This window comes from Mixophyes fleayi, chromosome 3 (genome assembly GCF_038048845.1).
Source record: "Mixophyes fleayi isolate aMixFle1 chromosome 3, aMixFle1.hap1, whole genome shotgun sequence".
Classification (NCBI taxonomy): domain Eukaryota; kingdom Metazoa; phylum Chordata; class Amphibia; order Anura; family Limnodynastidae; genus Mixophyes; species Mixophyes fleayi.
Genome location: NC_134404.1, coordinates 48,715,816 through 48,738,250, shown reverse-complemented (window position 1 = coordinate 48,738,250; position 22,435 = coordinate 48,715,816). Strand labels below are relative to the sequence as shown.

The following is a 22,435-nucleotide window of genomic DNA, read 5'->3' as shown; positions in this document are numbered from 1 at the left end:
CCAACGCGTTTCCAGTATGCGTTGTCGGATCTGTTTTTAAAGCTGTTGCAAATACATTTTATCTCCCCTATGCAGCACCACCTCTCCATCTTATTACAGATTTACTAAATCCATGGACAAATCGCGTAACAAAGAGAAGAGCTACAGATCTATACGATCTTAGCATCAGACGAAATATTGTTCAGAAGACTGATTCCCTTCACAGCAAGTCATGGATGTGATGGCTTTTTTGAATGACTCGTTAGCTGTTAGAACTCTCTATCAGGTTCACCGACAAGGACTATATATTTAAAGAACTTTTGAGACTGTGATTATTTTGAAATCTGTATTCTAAAATCTCTCCATGAAAAGGAAGGTTGAATGCACTCCAATATTTCTAACAAATGTGTGTATATATGGGATTAACCCACAAAAGGGTCAGGCAGAATGTGCCAATGATTTTGCCAGCTAGTGACCTTATTCAGGGCATTGGCACACACTGCTTGACATTTTATGGATCACCCACGTGTGATTGAAGACCTGTGAGTAGAATAATAATAATAATAATAAATAATAAAATATTAATAATATTATTAATATATATTGTTTTAAATGTCCTAATATTGTTGCTGTGAGGATATATTTGCCATCACCCAAGCCTACCTACCTGTGGCAGGATACATTGCAGTTGACACGGACAGCTGTGTTCATTCCGCTCACCTCATTGATGCACACATCCCGTGTTCTTCGGGAGGCTGGTTGCTAGATAGCAGCTGAGAGTCAGAGAGACACAGCCATTCTTTCAACTAATTTAATAGTTCTGCACCGGCAGCAGGATGAATGAGTACTGTAGTTGGCATAGTTGTTACTACAGTAAGCTGCTGGTGAGTGTCAGGCGAGAAATGGACCAGTGGGCAAGTAACACAGAATATACAAAGAAATGTATTCTGCATATAAAATATGAATGTGTGGCTATATAAATAAACTATCAATGCAGAATGTATTATTTGCATCTATCCACCATATGTGATTCTTGTCCTGACAACATTCTGCTGTGTCCGAGTCTGTTGTTTCCTTTTCATCCCATTGCTATGTCCTTTCTTGTTTGGCACTCAATGCCACTATGTTTGCTGTATTCATATCTCTTTCCCCTTTTGCCTTCTATATTCCACTAATGTTGTTCCCATAAAAGTAAAAGTAGAATTCAGAGTTTTTAAAAGATTTTCACGCACAACAGTCTTTGGAGTTTACAGAGAATGGGAGTAAAACAAAAAACATCAAATGAGCAGCAGTTCTGTGTGTTGTCACTGACCATGTGCATCCCTTTATGGCCACAGTCTAACCATCTTCTAAAATTGGTTCCATGAACATGACAATGAGTTCAGTGTACTCCAATGGCCTCCAGAGTCACCAGATCACAATCCAATAGAGCATATTTGGGATGAGGTGGAACGGGAGATTCACAGCATGAATGTGCAGCTGACAAATCTGTAGTAACTGTGTGATGTTATCATGTCACACCATGGACCAGACTCTCTAAGGAATGTTTCCAGTTTCAAGCTGAACCAAGCCATGAAGAACTCAGGATCTTCTGGAGTCAAAGAGGCTTCTACCCAGTACTAGAAAGATGTACTCAATAAAGTGACCACGGAGTGTATACATAAAATCTTTTCCTAAGAGGAGAGGTTATCTCATTTCACACTGCAGGCAAATGGGTTATGTTAAAAAAAAAAAAAAAAAAAAAAAAAAAAAGGCAAACTAAAACATCCAAATCTTTTTTTCTTTTTTTAAAGGCAAGGAAAATAATCAATTTTTTTTTTTTGGTTTAATATTGAGAGATTTGCCCCAAAAAAATCTGAGGACATGGGGAAGAAAAAGGAAATTTGCTTGCTCCCTGCTGCTCCTCTATTACAGTATATAAGGTGTGTTCAGTACTAGACTTGCATCCCTTTGAACCCGGGGCAGATGCCAATCCTTAATCTTGCACAATGTGTTGCAATGAGACAATAACCTTCCTACAATATTAGCAGAGACTGTATGTGGAACAGGTAACAGCCACACGGGAGCTGACACAATTTATTTCAATTCATCATTAAAGCCCACTGTCAGTATTTGCTTAGAGGACCAGCAATGTGCACACAGAACTCAAGCTGGGGAGAGATACAGAAAGTGGCCCAAAATTTAGACCTGTAGTTATGTGATTGAATGAGACCCCGAACAATGTATCCTCCGCTGAACTGACACTTTAGGAGTATCTCGAAACGCATATTAAATAATTTATTCACTGTAATGGGTGGAGCTGGAGAAGCCCTGAGCGCACTACAGGAAAATCCTTATCCAAGCTGTCAGGAGAGCATATGAATGGTTTTCTTTCACCAGCACCTTTTTATAGAAAGTATAAATATCTAATATTTAATTTTCTAACTGCAGTCCTACAACTTCAAATGCACTCCTTTATATTAGTAAAAAAATATGTATAGTTATAGTGGACCAGTCACTTACACATTAAACAGACACGATATAAATAAACAGACTCAGATCAATTGTAAAACATTGTACATATAGTCTATTTCAACATGACAATTAATATTAACAAACTGACAACCATTCATTTTAAAATCCCTCTACCACCCTGTAATTACAGAAACTTGGCTTTTCTCCCCCCTGAAGCTCTCTCTTATGGGGGACTCTCCCCAACAGCCCTTGAGAAGGATAAGATGCTAGAGTAGGTATCCTATTATTATTATTACCATGTATTTATATAGCGTCACTAATTCCGCAGCGCTAAACAGAGAACTCACTCCCATCAGTCCCTGCCCCATTGGGGCTTACAGTCTAAATTCACTAACATACACACACACACAGACAGACAGACACACAGACTAGGGTCAATTTGTTAGCAGCCAATTAACCTACTAGTATGTTTTTGGAGTGTGGGAGGAAACCGGAGCACCCGGAGGAAACCCACGCAAACACGAAGAGATCATACAAACTCCTCACAGATAAGGCCGTGGTCAGGAATTAAACTCAGCACTTCTGCCTTACAGTATTTGGGTCATAACCACTTAGCCACCGTGCTGCCTACTTTCTCCATACTGCACCTTCACAGTCATAGACCCAGAACAATCCTTTCAACTTGTTTTCCTTTGAAGCCCACACCATCTGTCTCCTCTTTCTGCTAAACCTTCATGTTGTGGTCAATCATTTACACCCAGGTCCAGGCTCCCAATTCCTTAACAACTTCACTGCCTGACTCACACAATTCCTATCTTTTGACCTATCTACTTTTAATGCAAGTTGATTCAACAGTTTCATTGACAACCTACTGTCTCTTCTTTCCCTTAATTCCTACTTTGGTCTCTCCCAGTGGACTTCATCTCCAACCTACTGTGATGGACACTGCCTTATCTTCTCCATTTCCTGCTCTCTCTCTAGTTTCTCCAACTCAGTCTATCTGCTCTTTGTCCACAACCTCCTTTACTTCACTTTTCTAACATCCATCCTATCTTTTACCTTTGCCACCTTCAACTTACTACTCTGGCCACGTGCACCCTCAACCCCTCAATCTCTCTTTGGTGCAACCTATTGTCCTATCTGCTATTCTCAAATGGATGTTGTAATGCTACCAAAAGCTCAAAATGTCCAAAACAGAGCTTATCTTCCCTATTTAAAGGAGTCACCACCTTCCCTCAAATCTCCCTCACCTTTCAAGAACACAACCATTACCTGAGTATTCCAGTCTTGGTGTGAACTTTTGACACTGTCCTTTGCTTTACTCCCTCATAGTCCTATTGCCTCCACCTTTTAAATATTACCAGAACACTCCCTTTTCTTACCCAACATGCAAACAAAACTCTTGTTCATCTCCCATCTCAACTACTGCAACTTCTTCCTATATGGTATTCCCCTTGCTCCTTTGTCCCTGCTTCCATCTGTCTTAAATGCAGCTCCACATCTGCCACACCATCCTGCAAACCCCTTCACTGGCTCTACATACACTACAGGATCCAAGTCAAAATACTCTTCCATGCTGCTACCCAACTATGGAATTCCCTACGACACCTGATCAGACTCATTCCAGACTTCAAACCTTTAAATGCTCTCTGAAAATCCATCTCATTACTCTACCCTACTAACACCGGTACACCTACTACTGCCACCTATACTACTCACATCGGTGGCACCCTCACAGCTACCTACTACCACCTATACTACTCACACTGGTAGACCCTCACACCTACCTACTGCCACCTATACTACTCACACCGGTACACCCTCACACCTACCTACTGCCACCTATACTAACACCGGTACACCCTCACACTTACCTACTGCCACCTATACTACTCACACCTACCTACTGCCACCTATACTACACACCGGTAGACCCTGACACCTACCTACTGCCACCTATACAGGTACTCCTCACTTAACCTACCCATTTAATGACCACTCAAAGTTACGACCAGGTTCTCCCTGGGTCCTCATTGTCATAATTGCTGTTGTTTGTAGAGCTCTACTGTACACATGTTTATTTTCTGTTATGCAGTGTTATGCAATGTAAAGCAAACATATCAAAATACAGTTTTCTTTAGTCTATTTCTTCATTCAGAATCCATAAAAAGGATTACGAATACATGTCGGTGCATATAACAGTACTGTATTCACTTAGCGACCAATTCGCTTAACGACCTAGTCGTAGGAACGGAACTCGGTCGTTAAGTGAGGAGTACCTGTACTACTCACACCGGTACACCCTCACACCTACCTACTGCCACCTATACTACTCACACCGGTACACCCTCACACCTACCTACTGCCACCTATACTACTCACACTGGTACACCCTCACACCTACCTACTGCCACCTATACTAGTTACACTGATACACCCTCACACCTACCTACTCCCACCTATACCACTCATACCTACCTACTCCCACCTATACCACTCACACTGGTACACGCTTACACCTACCTACTGCCACCTATACTACTCACACCGGTACACCCTCACACCTACCTACTGCCACCTATACTACTCACACCGGTACACCCTCACACCTACCTACTGCCACCTATACTACTCACACCGGTAGACCCTGACACCTACCTACTACCACCTATACTACTCACACCGGTACACCCTCACACCTACCTACTGCCACCTATACTACTCACACCGGTACACCCTCACACTTACCTACTGCCACCTATACTACTCACACCTACCTACTGCCACCTATACTACACACCGGTAGACCCTGACACCTACCTACTGCCACCTATACAGGTACTCCTCACTTAACCTACCCATTTAATGACCACTCAAAGTTACGACCAGGTTCTCCCTGGGTCCTCACTGTCATAATTGCTGTTGTTTGTAGAGCTCTACTGTACACATGTTTATTTTCTGTTATGCAGTGTTATGCAATGTAAAGCAAACATATCAAAATACAGTTTTCTTTAGTCTATTTCTTCATTCAGAATCCATAAAAAGGATTACGAATACATGTCGGTGCATATAACAGTACTGTATTCACTTAGCGACCAATTCGCTTAACGACCTAGTCGTAGGAACGGAACTCGGTCGTTAAGTGAGGAGTACCTGTACTACTCACACCGGTACACCCTCACACCTACCTACTGCCACCTATACTACTCACACCGGTACACCCTCACACCTACCTACTGCCACCTATACTACTCACACTGGTACACCCTCACACCTACCTACTGCCACCTATACTAGTTACACTGATACACCCTCACACCTACCTACTCCCACCTATACCACTCATACCTACCTACTCCCACCTATACCACTCACACTGGTACACGCTCACACCTACCTACTGCCACCTATACTACTCACACCGGTACACGCTCACACCTACCTACTGCCACCTATACTACTCACACCGGTACACCCTCACACCTACCTACTGCCACCTATACTACTCACACCGGTACACCCTCACACCTACCTACTGCCACCTATACTACTCACACCGGTAGACCCTGACACCTACCTACTACCACCTATACTACTCACACCGGTACACCCTCACACCTACCTACTGCCACCTATACTACTCACACCGGTACACCCTCACACCTACCTACTGCCACCTATACTACTCACACCGGTACACCCTCACACCTACCTACTGCCACCTATACTACTCACACTGGTACACCCTCACACCTACCTACTGCCACCTATACTACTCACACTGGTACACCCTCACACCTACCTACTCCCACCTATACCACTCACACTGGTAGACCCTGACACCTACCTACTCACACCTATACTACTCACACTGGCAGACCCTGACACCTACCTACTACCACCTATACTACTCACACCTACCTACTGCCACCTATACTACTCACACCGGTACACCCTCACACCTACCTACTGCCACCTATACTACTCACACTGGTACACCCTCACACCTACCTACTCCCACCTATACCACTCACACTGGTACACCCTCACACCTACCTACACTACTCACACTGGTACACGCTCACACCTACCTACTCCCACCTATACCACTCACACTGATACACCCTCACACCTACCTACTCCCACCTATACCACTCACACCTACCTACTCCCACCTATACCACTCATACCTACCTACTCCCACCTATACCACTCACACTGGTACACCCTCACACCTACCTACTCCCACCTATACTAGTCACACTGATACACCCTCACATCTACCTACTCCCACCTATACTAGACCCTCAGAACTGTCCCTATCTCCACTCTGAGCTACACTCACTCCTCGTCTCAGCTCTGCGTTTTTACATTTGCATTTTGTTTACCATGTTTTATGTATGTTCTGTGTTGCCCACTGTACGGCACTGTAGTTCCTTACAAAAATTATAGATGACAACAAAAACATCACAATAAATAATGCCCATGACAATAATATTACCACAGTATCTTTGCCCACAGGACAGACCATGTAAATTGATTACAAATTACAGAAATCTACCCATGGTAACATGAAGGAATAGGCCACAATTTTAATCGTACATATAAAAACATGCTTAATTAATTTGTTTGAGGCTTGAAACATGTTAAATGCAGGTTTCCTCATCATTTAAATGGCTAATTTGTCTCACATATAATTAACTAAATAGTGCAACTGTGAATGGTGACTAGTTTGGATTTGAAATTTCAGATTGAATAATATGTAGATGTAATAAGATTACAACATATACAATTAGCTATGTGGGACCCACCATCATAGAAGGCTGGCAACACAACAAAGCTATATGTTAGGAAGGCCGATCTTACTATAAAACAACTTAATTATATGTGTGTATAATAAGCACTTACTGGCATCATAACAATGGCTGGTAAAAGATAAGGAATAACATACTATTTGACGTTACCTTAGCAATGTCATTTTACCAGGAAAATCAGGCAGTTAGTACAATAGTGAATACAATTTGCTAGTGAGTTCAGGAAGTGGCTGCACGAGAATTAGTCACTCATACAACGTGTGAGACCAAATTGGTACAAGATTGGCTTTTTTGTTTGTGGCCAGAAGGACACCTTGCAAACATTATCTATTATTTATTTATTACCAGTTACTTGTACAGTGGCATCATATTATACAACGAGAATATTTAATCATTTGCATCAGTCCCGGCCTCATTGGAGCTCATAGTTTAAACGCTCTTCCATACAAACAGATATACACTAGGCTCCATTTTTATCAGCATCCAATTAACCTACCAGTATGACTTAGGCATGTGGGAGGAAACTGGAGAATCCGGAGGAAACATGGGGAGAACATACAAACTCTGCACAAACTCAGTGCTCTGGTTGGAATTGAACCCATAACCCCAACAATGTGAGGCAGCAATGCTGACCACTGTGCTGTCCAACTGGCATTGTTGTATCCCTAACAATTTTCAGTAGCACTCGTAATATACAGCACTAGGGGCAGGCTCAGTAAGATAAGGTGCAGATCACAACCAAGCCAAGTTACTTCTTCACCTATCCACCAACAGGCAGCCACATTGAACCACTACAACCATGTATGCACAGACAGACCAGACTAAACGTCATACTAGAATTGGCACTTGGGTTAAACAAGCTGTACATTTTAAAACGTCTGGAAAAGTGAGTTCAAATGTACAAGTAGGTACAAATAGCAATAGAATGTTCTATGGTCTTGCTTCTTACATTACCCGCAGTGTTCAGTTTGGTGGTGGTTTAAAGACACAAATGTAGTTTTATAACATGGTGACAGGTTCATTTCATTTTCTAAATTGTTAGGACAACAAAAACGGCATAGTGAGATTTTAATGGATCTTTAGTTATATATAAATTTTTATTTGTTGATTTATACGATTTACTGGTATGAGGGTGGAAGGGAATATTTTGTCAGACAGCTCTGAAACACTTCCAATATAGAAGGTCAGTATAGTACTGGTTCCTCTCCTCGTGCGCTATCTGAGAACGCAGACACATGCTGCACTACGCTTCCTGGGAACTTCTGCAGCCAGTGACGATCTTTGTTATTTCCTGGTTCAAGAGCAAGTGAACAATTCCTAGTAATGTGAAGTAGGAAGTGACAAAGTGCATCCAGCCAGAAGCACACACTACTCTGTCTATGAAAAGCCCATGGCAGGGGAGAGGCTTTTTAAGTAGTAATAATGTCAATATTGTGGGCATAACTATTACACAATGACTACCCTCCCTGACATGACTGAAAGAATGACTAGAGATTCTTGTTCTAGTTCGCAGATCGTTCATCAGGGAAACACAAGGCATTAGAAAATCACATCATGTCTTTATAAAGAAACCGTATACTGCAACCCTGTTACATTGATGCTTTTCAGATGCTTTCAGACATGTATGCCAAGGCACAGAAAGTTACAGTTTATTAATCCCCTTGGTGGACGGTCTCGCTGTACGATTAGCACTCACTTTGAACACTGGGCGTCCTTGGACGTGAGGAAACGCTGTTGAGTGTATATATCAACATCTATATATTTATATAAGTTTCTGTGGGTGTGCCACGCATTCCAACCAGCTCAAAAAAATCATCTACTATGAGGAGGCACCAGGAAGTAAGATGACAAGGGTGGCAGAGAAGTGGCATGTAGAAGTCTCTGCCACCAGTCAGCTTCCTTCATAGTCCTACTTGCTCACTGTGCTTCTACAAACGCCACAGACGCTGGTGTGCGGCATCAAACAGTGACCGTAATAAAAGAGAAAGGTGGACTTAGTACTGAAAATTATGGCAAGTATCTTTTTTGGCAGCGGGCATATTCCTATCCATCACTGGTACACAAGTCTTACTGCAGGCATATTCCCGTATGTTACTGGTACACAAGTCTTACTGCAGGCATATTCCTGTATGTTACTGGTACACAAGTCTTACTGCAGGCATATTCCTGTATGTTAATGGTACACAAGTCTTACTGCAGGTATATTCCTGTATGTTAATGGTACACAAGTCTTACTGCAGGCATATTCCTGTATGTTACTGGTACACAAGTCTTACTGCAGGCATATTCCTGTATGTTACTGGTACACAAGTCTTACTGCAGGCATATTCCTGTATGTTACTGGTACACAAGTCTTACTGCAGGCATATTCCTGTATGTTAATGGTACACAAGTCTTACTACAGGCATATTCCTGTCCATTACTGGTATACAAGTCTTACTGCTGGCATATTCCTGTATGTTACTGGTACACAAGTCTTACTACAGGCATATTCCTGTATGTTACTGGTACACAAGTCTTACTGCAGGCATATTCCTGTATGTTACTGGTATACAAGTCTTACTGCAGGCATATTCCTGTATGTTACTGGTACACAAGTCTTACTGCAGGCATATTCCTGTATGTTACTGGTACACAAGTCTTACTACAGACATATTCCTGTATGTTACTGGTACACAAGTCTTACTACAGACATATTCCTGTATGTTACTGGTACACAAGTCTTACTGCAGGCATATTCCTGTATGTTACTGGTACACAAGTCTTACTACAGACATATTCCTGTATGTTACTGGTATACAAGTCTTACTACAGGCATATTCCTGTATGTTACTGGTACACAAGTCTTACTACAGGCATATTCCTGTATGTTACTGGTATACAAGTCTTACTGCAGGTATATTCCTGTATGTTACTGGTATACAAGTCTTACTGATGGCATATTCCTGTATGTTACTGGTACACAAGTCTTACTGCAGCCATATTCCTGTATGTTACTGGTACACAAGTCTTACTGCAGGCATATTCCTGTATGTTACTGGTACACAAGTCTTACTGCAGGCATATACTTGTATGTTACTGGTACACAAGTCTTACTGCAGCCATATTCCTGTATGTTACTGGTACACAAGTCTTACTGCAGGCATATTCCTGTATGTTACTGGTACACAAGTCTTACTGCAGGCATATACTTGTATGTTACTGGTATACAAGTCTTACTGCAGGCATATTCCTGTATGTTACTGGTACACAAGTCTTACTGCAGGCATATTCCTGTATGTTACTGGTACACAAGTCTTACTGCAGGCATATTCCTGTATGTTACTGGTACACAAGTCTTACTGCAGGCATATTCCTGTATGTTACTGGTACACAAGTCTGACTGCTGGCATATTCCTGTATGTTACTGGTACACAAGTCTTACTGCAGGCATATTCCTGTATGTTACTGGTATACAAGTCTTACTGATGGCATATTCCTGTATGTTACTGGTACACAAGTCATACAGTAGGCATATTCCTGTATGTTACTGGTACACAAGTCTGACTGCAGGCATATTTCTGTCCATCACTGATATTTGATGTCTGTGGTGATAGGGGCGAGATAGGCACAGCAAAATGGGCAGAACATGTACATCCAGTCCGTCTATGTACATACATTGTGTGGATACCTGTGATGGACACAATATGTGTACAGTTTGTTACACAATGCTGTATAATTGCTAGGAAAAAAATAAGATAAAAGTTGGACCAGTGTCAGAAATGGATAAAGTATACGGGTGTTATCACTTGGCAGCAGTTGCTTTGTGACGGACACAGAACCACAAGGAAGCGCTGTATCGTTACTGATATTTCCCTGCACTATTTATAAACAGCCGCACAAAGTTATATTTCCACGTCTTCACTTCTCACAGGTGCCGTGTGTTTATTCCAGTGATACGAGGTTTCCCCACACATAAAGCAGGGTCCATTAAGACAATATAAATAAGAGACCCCGAAGGCTTTACCAACTCATGTAGTGAGTGTTCCCTGCTGTTATTCACAATATGTCTCTTCTGTAATATTGGACATTACACTCCTTCCCAGACAGCCATAGACCTCACATAATTGCCATATTAGGTTTATCAACTAAGCCGATTTTGTATCCAGCTATATTAACTACTGTCAGATTGAATTGTGATTGCTTAGGATAAGGCCACCCATCACCATAATTGTGCATCTTACCAAGCAACAACAAGACAATGAAAATAAAGATTAACATGGGGACACTTGCTGATACACATGACTGTATAATATATGGTAAGGACACCTCTTATCTCTACTATGCTGAACATGTACGGGGTTAGACAGTGACAAGCCTTCATTTGTAAACACTATTTCATTAAAAAAGAAAAGTAAATAAACAGACTTACTTGCACTGTGCGTGGAAGTATTTAATTAGGTTTTGTAGCAGATCGACTCCTTTCTTTATCTTTATTTCATTCACTTTCAGCAGGTACTATAAAAGAAGATGACAACATAAATACATGGGACCATTGCTGCATCTTATCAACCCTGAAGGATGATTACAAATGACAAGAATGAGATCTGGGACCTAGTTACATACATGAATGTGTATTGTATTACCGGCAGCTCAATGTATTGGGGGAAATGATGTCCTTTCTCTGCACAAACCCAGTATCATACCAATGTATACATTGTATTAAATGTGTGCTATGTAAGATATAACGTGCAGCTTTGTTTTTATAACCTCTTATTCAACATTTTTCTTACATTCATTTTGGTTAGTCCATAAAAACAACAACAACGTTATTTTTGGTGGGGACGGTAAATGTACTAGAGTATTTAAAGCAAGCTGTTACCCTCCAGCTGTTGAGAAGCCCCAAAAGTCTAGGGTAACCCTTACAAACAGGGTAACCTCTGAGGTCCTCAAGGCTATGTTCTGGGGTCAATGCTGGTTTCTGTATTTATAAAACGGTTGACAGACAACCTGTGAATCAGCTTCTTTACATATGTACACAGATAGATTTTGTATGCACGCACAACACTGATAAACCAGTATTCATGGTATTTGGGACAAGTGCTAAAATGCAAAAGTGCTTTATACCTGATCTGCTGATTAAAGCTGATATATAATCGGGGTCCAATTATAAATGTTTGGGTTTATGGTTTTATTAAATCTCATAAAGATAACATTCCCAATGCATTGTTGGGAAAAGGACATTTTGGGATTGGTGGTAAAAAAAAATACATTTGGGCCTGATTCAAATTCGCACATACACCTACTTGTGTGAAACACCTCTACGCATGCCAAGAAACTGACATTACGCCAATGCGTATAATTGCATGCAATAATGTCCGCCCCCAACTGACACTTCTGACTTCCTTACGACTGGAGAGGCGGTATGTACAGTAATGGCGTTTAGAAGCAAGTGCTGCCGATGCAAGTCCTGTGTTTGTTATCAGTTCTATCTCGTACAGCCACTACAGGTCAGGTGTAAATGATGACTGATAGTGATGACCGACAAGGCATAGACTTTGAATTAAAAATGACACGTATGCATGCAAGGAGCTATCACAACTGTATGCAACAGATATATTATAAAAACCCATTGAATGTATTGTAGACATGGATATTAGCCTTGTCATTAATGTAAAACAAAATATATAAAAAAAAAAAAACAGTTTTATATTTGAAAATAAATATATACATTATGCTGTTCAGAGTTATTTTAATTTATGATGAAATAAAAGTTTTATGCATTCAACTTTTATTGTATATTCGCAAGTACATATATTGCATTCTGTTCTGTGTGTCTACATCCAGCAAATACTGTTTAGACAGAACATATTTCTACCCAGATTCAAAATCAAATTGTATCTTGAGATACGCTTGGATTTGAGTGTTCAAGTTACAAGCTCTTCTTAAACACGCAACTTATATGACAGTTGCATTTGGGCATGAATCAGGACCTTTCTTTTTACCCATCATCAGTGTGGCTGGATTACTTATAAATAACTTATTGTATAAATGTATTTCAATTGGTTGCGTAGTGCACCGATATACAGTACATCATTGCATATGTACTGACTTTTGTATTAGAAATGTATTGATTTGTTATGCAGTAGGCATATGTTGAAGAAATGCCATGCTAATTAGGCTGTTTTATTTGTGAGTGACCGAGACACATGTTAGCCTGAATGCACAGGAGGGTGTCATAAGACTTTTATTCTGTGTCTTATAGAGATAGGAAACCTAACAGCAAGTACTTTAGGAAATCTGGTTTTCCCCATCAACATGGGTGTCAGAAACCGTATATAAAGAGCACTGTTTGACAATGTAATGTATTCTACAATTTGTACTTTTGGATGATCACTAGTACCTCCGACTAGTGTGTAATGGTTCTTGTAAGGACCCCGTGGGCAGAATCTTCAAGTGGTGATGTTTATTACCTGAACGCCTACTGCCTGCTGTATCCTGTGACCAACAGACAGATAAGAGCTTACACTCTAATCCGTTCCCCTTTGTTGAACCAGCGTCTGTGTTAAAGCTCTGCCCGCTACCCAGCAGTCTTGATCTGTAGTAAGTAAACTGCTATGGGTTGGCAGGTATTTCCTGACAAAGAGGGGCTGTAGCAGCTACACCAGCTACCCAAGAAGTAAGCAGTTGTAGATGCCACAAAGGAGCCTAGTGGTGGCAGCGACATTCTCCTGCAACGGATTAGAGTGTAAGCTCTTATCTGTTGGTAACAGGATACAGCAGGTAATGGTTTGAGTCAGTCTCATAAAGATAACATTCACTAATGCATTGTTGGAAAAAGGCATTTTGGGATCTGTGATAAAATAGACATTTTGGGCCAGATTCATATTTATACATACACCTGCTTGTGTGAAACACCTCTACCAATGTGTATAATTGCATGCAATAGTGTCCGCCCCCAACTGACACTTCTGACTCCCTTACGACCAGAGAGGCGGAATGTACAGTAATGAATGTTAGAATTCATTATTATTCATCTACAGGCAGAATGTTCAAGCAGTGATGTTTTAATTCATAAAGAGTCCTGACAAGAACCTTACCACACTAGTTTAGTGGTACTAGTGAACGTCCAAGAAGTTACAGATGGAATAAAACTACAACATGGCCAAACAGGGCTCTTTTTATATAGATTCTGACATGCATGTTGGCAGGGAGTAACCCAGCCCCCCTTCCGAGCTCTTCATCTGTTATAACCATCGGTAACTCTGTAAAGCCTATGGAGATCCTGATTGTGAGTGCATACACACTGCAGAACTGGACAGACATCGTTCTACTGCTGTACGAGATTTTCAGTTCAGTTTGAAAATCTCGATCAACGATTTCATGTGCTTTGATAATAGTTAAACATGGCAGGGCACACAATACTGTGGTATCGGGTATCAGTCGTTTATCGTCTGATTGGCCCGATAATCTGCTTTAGTGCGTACCTAGCCTAAAAAGATATGGAGGACATGAAAAGACTTACTTAGCATGATTAGCCTGCCTTCTGAAGTTTACAAAGCAAAATTCCTTCTACATGACAGAAATAAATACATTTCCAATATAACACAATATAAAAAAATCAGTACATTTGCAATGACATACAGCAGCACTGCACCGCTAATTGAAAGAAGTTATTTCTATGTGATCCAGCCACAATGGCATTACACTGACTTTTTCTATTGGCTAACAGTTTCTCACTAACAATGTCGACACAAGATCCATTAAGCATGTTGATAAAAATGTTATACACTTTCAAGGAAAATTTGTTTATGTGATAGAGTGGAGATGAAAAATTGGATTTCCCATTAATTGGAAACTTAATTCCTTCAAGTAACCACAGACTCATAATACGTCTGACCCATCTAGCTACTGTGGGATTACAGAAAGTGAGGGGATTCATTAACCTGCACAGAGGTCTATGATTGAAGTACCCAAAAAAATGTGATTTAACCCTGGGCTTGTCACAACAGATCCTACAAGAGTCATTTTTACTGCCCCAGAACTCACTGTCCTGAAATAATCATGTGTTTTTACCTCACACATCTGTAGCTGAAAGACCCGCCTCTCCTTCTCCATCTCCTCAGCGATTTCGGCACCACTGATTTCTGTCCGAATCATACCGTGCAGCTTGGCATGTTCCTTTTTTTCTTTCTCTATTTTAGTCCTGAGTAGAAAAAACCCAAAAATCAATATATCAGGCATGTGGCAATCTGATGTTCACAGCTTTGTATCACCTAGGTGGAAGTCATTTTGTGGGCTGAAATAGTGCGAGGATGCAGCCATTTGACATATGTGACACTTCAGCCTATCAATACCAGGAACTAATTCCTACATGATGGCTCTGTGGCGTCATTAGCATTGCTGGATAAAATAGGATGCAGTCCCATAAATATGGCTGCACAAACCCACAAAGTAGCTGACAGCATCGTGTACAAGGGAACAGCATGAGCTGATGTACAGTGACTGGAACAGTAAAGGATGACTGGAGGACTGGGGCAGACACACTGGGTGTCAGAAACACACATTGAAAGAGAAACTGAAGGGAGTGTGGACAATACACTGATTCCATAGTATAGCTCAGTTTGGTTTGTGCATTAAATCCTTTGTGTTACATAAAAACCTTTTAACTCCCGTTAGTAGCAGTAACAAAGAGGATTAAAAGATGGCTGCAAGTCCTGTCCAATCGCTGTACTAGCATTTCAGTGGCAGTGCTCCAGCAGTTTATTAAATTGTTTGACTATAGTAAGCTAGAGTAGATGAAAACAAGCTCAATAAAATACATTGCACATTACTTATTATATAACGGATACACTTTACCTGGACTGAGCAGTCTGTGAGATAAAACACAATTGTGAACATAGTCTTAGTCACCCTAACAATGCACCCCCAGCACAAAGGTGCAAATGTACACCATGGGCCTCAGTAGATGGAGCAATTTTGCAACTTGGCAAAACCCTGTTTCATGGCGCTGGGGAGGGGGAAGACTTAAAATGTGCAGGCGGATTAAGAGTTGGGAGAAGGCTGTGCCTTAGCGCAACTCTAAATCACAGTGTAAAAAGAAAGACGTCTAGTATCTGTGTACTACATGCAAAAGCAGACAGACAACTTACCGCATGCAACCTCCCACCCCAAAACACTATTTGTACCCCTTTCCTCAAAACTTGGTTTGTCTAGTTGCAAAAACGTGCACCATTTATCTGGATTTGTTACTCTAACAAATTTTTGTTAGTTTGTTTTAAAGTGCTACAGACTTGTTACATCAAAATACAGCAACCAAATTCTATAGTAGTGAAACAGGGAACTAGTTTTATTATCTTTCCGAACACATGTCTTTACAGCAAGCAAACAGATAGGTTACAAAATATTTTAATATATATTTATTTTAGCAGCAAGAGTTAGCAGAATAGCGGATAACTATAAAATGCAAATGATTATCAATTGGGGGGTGTTATATTTTTTTGGTGAGCTCCCCTCTATTTGTAATGTAATAGTTGAACAAAGAGATATAACGTATAAATTATTTTACTATCTTTGAAGACTTATTCATAATAAGCGTTACTAGTATTACAAAGAGTCTTTTTGCCCCATTCACACGTCATCGTATTACACACACAGCTATCCGAACAACAGTCATTTAGCGTCTGTGAAATAAATATTGGAATAAACCATGCATGTTTATTAATGTTATTAATTAATGTATGTACACAGATCTATGAAATTAGTAAATAATGTGTATGTACCAATAATCAAGATCAGTGCAATGTGTAAAGCAAGTAATGCACAAGCAGACAAGCTAGAGATATTAAACCCAATGTTTCAGAGTCCAAAAACTCTTGTCAAGTATATTCCTAATACTGGCATACTGGGCGTATACACCCGTGTATACGCTCTCAAGTTGGCATCCTTAGCTGCCCTTCTCTAACTGGAGAAGTTTTTGAGCACTCCCACGTGACCCTGTAGCACTACATACCGCTATGTACTATTCCCTCTAGGTTATGCTCTCAGGAAATGACAGGGTAACATCTTAATGTAATCAGAGCTCCACCTTGAACAGCTTAAAAATCGGGTGTTCATTGCAACGCTTCACAAATGTGTTTCATAATAACTTCAGCATTTAACACAATCATTTAAAAAATATTCAACTGTAAAATGTAATCTTGGGCGCAGGAAGTTCCATTTCTGTATTTTCCAGCTGTTATCTGACACAATCAGCTGAGATCAGATAGACAATGTACTTATGTGTCACGTTCCAGCTGATTAGACAAGCCATACTTCAAATATTGCAAAGAAAAGTATCGGGACTAAATATTCTTAATCCACCCAAGTCACAAACACAATCCACCTAACAGGCTTGCATTTTTACAAAGCTGTGTCCCCTTCTGGATAGGCCATGCCCCACATCGGTGGCCAAAAATGTAGACTGTCCCATTGGGACGATTGGGATGTATGCACAATCATGTCAAGCAGAGATCTAACATACAGAGGGTGGGAACTATGCCACAGAGGCCTAAAACACATATCAATATCAACAATGAAGGGCACATAGACCATGGGAAGACCACATTGACAGCAGCTATTACTAAAATCCTAGTGGAGGCTGGTGGGGCTCAGTTTAAGAAATAAGGAGAAATATGATAATGCCTCATAAGTCAAGGCATATAGTCGTATGCTCTAACACACTGCTCGGGGAGGCATGATGTTACACCCAGGGGATGGCCGTTCTTGCCGTGGACCACAGTGACTAGGTCATCATGGGGAAGGGGGGGAACCGCAGTGATTAGGTCATCATATCATGGGGTGGGGATGGGGGGGGACCACAGTGATTAAATCATCATAGAAAGGGGGGGGGGGGGGAGACCACCCAATGATTAGGTCATCATGGGGGGGGGGGGGGACCACCACAATGATTAGGTCATCATGGGGGGGACCACCACAATGATTAGGTCATCATGGGGGGGACCACCACAATGATTAGGTCATCATAGGGGGGACCACCACAATGATTAGGTCATCATGGGGGGGACCACCACAATGATTAGGTCATCATGGGGGGGACCACCACAATGATTAGGTCATCATGGGGGGGACCACCACAATGATTAGGTCATCATGGGGGGGGGGGGGGGGAAACCAGTGATTAGGTCATCATGGGGGGGGGGGAAACCAGTGATTAGGTCATCATGGGGGGGGGGGGGAACCAGTGATTAGGTCATCATTGGGGGTGGCGAACCAGTGATTAGGTCATCATGGGGGGGACCACAGTGATTAGGTCATCATGGGGGGGATCACAGTGATTAGGTCATCATGGGGGGGATCACAGTGATTAGGTCATCATGGGGGGGATCACAGTGATTAGATCATCATGGGGGGGATCACAGTGATTAGATCATCATGGGGGGGATCACAGTGATTAGATCATCATGGGGGGGATCACAGTGATTAGATCATCATGGGGGGGATCACAGTGATTAGATCATCATGGGGGGGATCGCAGTGATTGGGTCATAATTGGGGGGGGAATCACAGTGATTACATCATCATGGATTCCAGGGGAAGCAGCCATGCATCAGTGGCCACATTAAACATTTTACATAGAATGATGTGTTTGGTGATCTCATTGCCGACAAACCAACAAAATTCTTAAACAAAAGAGAAAATTCTCCAAAATATAGTAAACTTATTTTTTACTATAAAAAGCACATTCAGACATTACTTTAAAACTGCATTAGCAGCTAGGAAAATGTTTTCCTAGGGTGCCCCAGGCACCTAGCCACAATCTGCTACCTGCAGCTCTTATTCCTGTGGTTCTGCCAGTCCTGTGATACAGAAACCCATGCCCTCCTTTCTGGGAATAGTAGTGGTAATCACTTACACTTTTGTTTCATAGTCCTTCCATGCTTTGTCAAAAGGTTTCTTCAAGTCCTGAAAAACAATGCAAAATATTAGATGTCACAACGCATTACAGAATTTACACTTCATATGGCAGCTACAATCTATATGGTCTCTCCTGTCAGATATATACATACGTTTTATAATGAAATTTGAGGAGCTTTAATTAGAGTTGCACTAAAGTATTTTGTTTTTTTTAGCAAGATTCGGATAAATCCTTAGCGTTAATCCTGATATCCCTGTGACTTTCATGTACGGGTTAAAAAAAAAGTTATCCCTTCCAGGAAAACCAAGAAAAGATCATATTATTTAGAACCCTCCTGATAATTTTAATGTGTTGATTAATAATCAGATTTTTTCAGGTATGTAGCAGAATCTTTTGTAAAAGGACATTGTGAAGCCTCAAATAAGGATTTGGGCACTACTACCTTTAATTCCCATAGCGGATCACCAAAATTAAAGTTGCTATTATTGTAATAACTGAAATATAGGAGAGTCACACACTGGACTCATTCAGATGAGCTACAAACATTATTACACTAAGCGATGTTCCAGTATAAAATCATTTCACATTTATTATTTTCCAGGTATATTATGTTTTAATAATAAAATACAATTACACATATAATGCACATTTAGCACACAGTTATAACCTCACCTACCCCTTTCACTCCTTTCAGATCTCCTTTCAGTAAACTATCTAGTGGGAATGTTATAATGTTGTTCATATTCTGGACCTGTAGAAAGAAGGAAGATACAAAGCTGTCATTTCTGCTTAGCATATAGAGTAACAAACATATATATCAGCGGAGGGCAACATGTAGCTCTCTAGCTCTTGTGGAACTACAGCCCTCAACACACCTTACATACATTTTATTTATTTTTTAAAAATGCAGGTGAATGATCTGTGCAGTTTAAAAGGTAACACTAAAAGAACAATTTATATTCATATCCTATTCTTTGATGGATTTTAAATCCAGATTCAATGTAAATGCTCTTTTTGGCAATCAAGTAAATACAGTGTGTAAAATAAATATTCAACCTATACATTCAAAATACTGTTTGCTTTCATTCCTTTATTAATACAATTCCCAAATAGCAGAAAATGACTCTGAAATGGCAACTCTGCATATTCTTTAAGGAGTTTTATGGAGTTTCTCATATTCTTATAATGCAACACAATTAGGGAACATTAAAACTACAGAGAAAATAATTTGCACATAGTAAATCGACACGGAGTAGAATTAGGGCCCAGTAAATCGACACGGAGTAGAATTAGGGCCCAGTAAATCGACACGGAGTAGAATTAGGGCCCAGTAAATCGACACGGAGTAAAATTAGGGCCCAGTAAATCGACACGGAGTAGAATTAGGGCCCAGTAAATCGACACGGAGTAGAATTAGGGCCCAGTAAATCGACACGGAGTAGAATTAGGGCCCAGTAAATCGACACGGAGTAGAATTAGGGCCCAGTAAATCGACACGGAGTAGAATTAGGGCCCAGTAAATCGACACGGAGTAGAATTAGGGCCCAGTAAATCGACACGGAGTAGAATTAGGGCCCAGTAAATCGACATGGAGTAGAATTAGGGCCCAGTAAATAGACACGGAGTAGAATTAGGGCCCAGTAAATAGACACGGAGTAGAATTAAGGTACAGTGTAACTAGCCTTATCTCACACTTTGGCCCACGCACAGAGTGACAGGATCACTGCATACCTTGGTCTCACATATAGATGACCAAATTGGATGAGATTTGGTTGTTCTGCACTCTGGCTGATTGGCTGAACCACTTCTATCTTACTGTAGGGCCTGATGATGGAACACACAGGCAGACAGCAGTCATCTTCCAATCACAGATTCCAACCACCCGGTATCAAATCAGGTAAGTTTTTGATTGAATTAACATAAATCGATTAAGCCACAGTGGTACAGAGCTAACTGCCTGTTATTGCAGCGTGCGTGGCCAGTAAATAGTGCCGCACTATTCCTTTCTGATTCTATTAGGAACAGTGATTATGCTGATGATAGTGCTGCAGGCCTGAAAGCAGTCACACTGCCATTGTCTGTTACCTGCTGTAGTGTGTTGTCATTTCCTGTAGCTGTCCCACGAGGACACCGTTATTCCCTCGTCTCACTGAGTGAGCCTTGTATGGTTACTTGCTCTTTGACCTCTACAGGATTATAAGTCTCTACTGTGTTGTGTGCCTTAATTTTTATATGAAAATGGAGGCTGCTGCCTCTTTTGGACCTGATCCGGCCAGCTGTCAGTCACTATCTGCCAGTTTAGATAGAGAAGCACCTCCCTGTCAATGATAGCCTGGTGCATAATGCTTTCAGTGATGCAGTTGTTTTGCTGCCTGGAACGTATGCACTACACAGCAGTATTTGTGCTCTCATTCACCTGAATACAGCCCTCCTGAACACATTAATCGTTTAACTACTTTTTCAAATAGAGATTTGAACATAACCTTAAGAGTGGAGAGGAACTATCGCTACACAGGAGTACTTGGGAATCAAATGTACCCTGCCTGTATGTACAAGTATACATAGCTTTCTTTACTGTAATGTTGCTACACTAATATTATATTGTATATAATACAGGGGTACATTTTAATAGCTAAAAATATTTTACTATACAAGTCTACCTTCATTTGTACAGTGTCATACATAAACTGGTAACGGAGGCAACAATTCTAGTGTAGCATGCAATGCTCCTACCTTGTAGTTTAGTTATATACATCCAATGGCTCTGGAAGTAGTAGAGTGGACATTCATACAATAAGACATAGGCAATGAGCAATTATTAAATTATATTATGAGTAAACAGAGCTTGTTTTCTGACATTAACTGCTGAACACAACTGCTTAAGACTTCATTCTAACTAAACAACTAATGTCTTACTCTGTGAGCGTAAGTATAGTACATTTATTCATCTCTCACAGGCCATTTCATTTTGAACACACTAACGAGATGTATTAAGAAATGATCTGTTCTGGCTGCAATTTGCCTCTGTATAATTTAAACCAAAATACTCATCTGCCTCAGTAGGTAAATTGCTTTAATTAGACATGTTGAACCACTTAGACAGAGAAACATAATACAACAGAGAAAATCAATGAAGAGATCTGCTCACCATGAAATATAACAGAATGAAGACATGTATTTTTCAATTTAAAAATGTATGATAAAAGAATTGGATAGGCATAATACCATGTGCCAGATTACACAATGAAATGCTACGTCTTTAGTCTTTATTCTTTCCTTAGTTTTCAACTTT

General features: G+C 40.7%; 1 protein-coding gene across 2 annotated transcripts in view; it reads right to left on the bottom strand.

Annotated features, from left to right (window-relative positions):
• The window catches only part of ASAP2 (ArfGAP with SH3 domain, ankyrin repeat and PH domain 2), a 134,834-nt gene that overhangs the window by 40,424 nt on the left and 71,975 nt on the right, over positions 1-22,435 (bottom strand). For both annotated transcript variants that reach the window (XM_075201456.1, XM_075201457.1), the window contains exons 4-7: positions 19,820-19,894; positions 19,141-19,190; positions 15,303-15,432; positions 11,659-11,744 (exon numbers count right to left, since the gene is read on the bottom strand). In XM_075201456.1, coding sequence (XP_075057557.1) covers positions 11,659-11,744; positions 15,303-15,432; positions 19,141-19,190; positions 19,820-19,894 — 341 coding nt within the window. The remainder of the gene's footprint in view (positions 1-11,658; positions 11,745-15,302; positions 15,433-19,140; positions 19,191-19,819; positions 19,895-22,435) is intronic.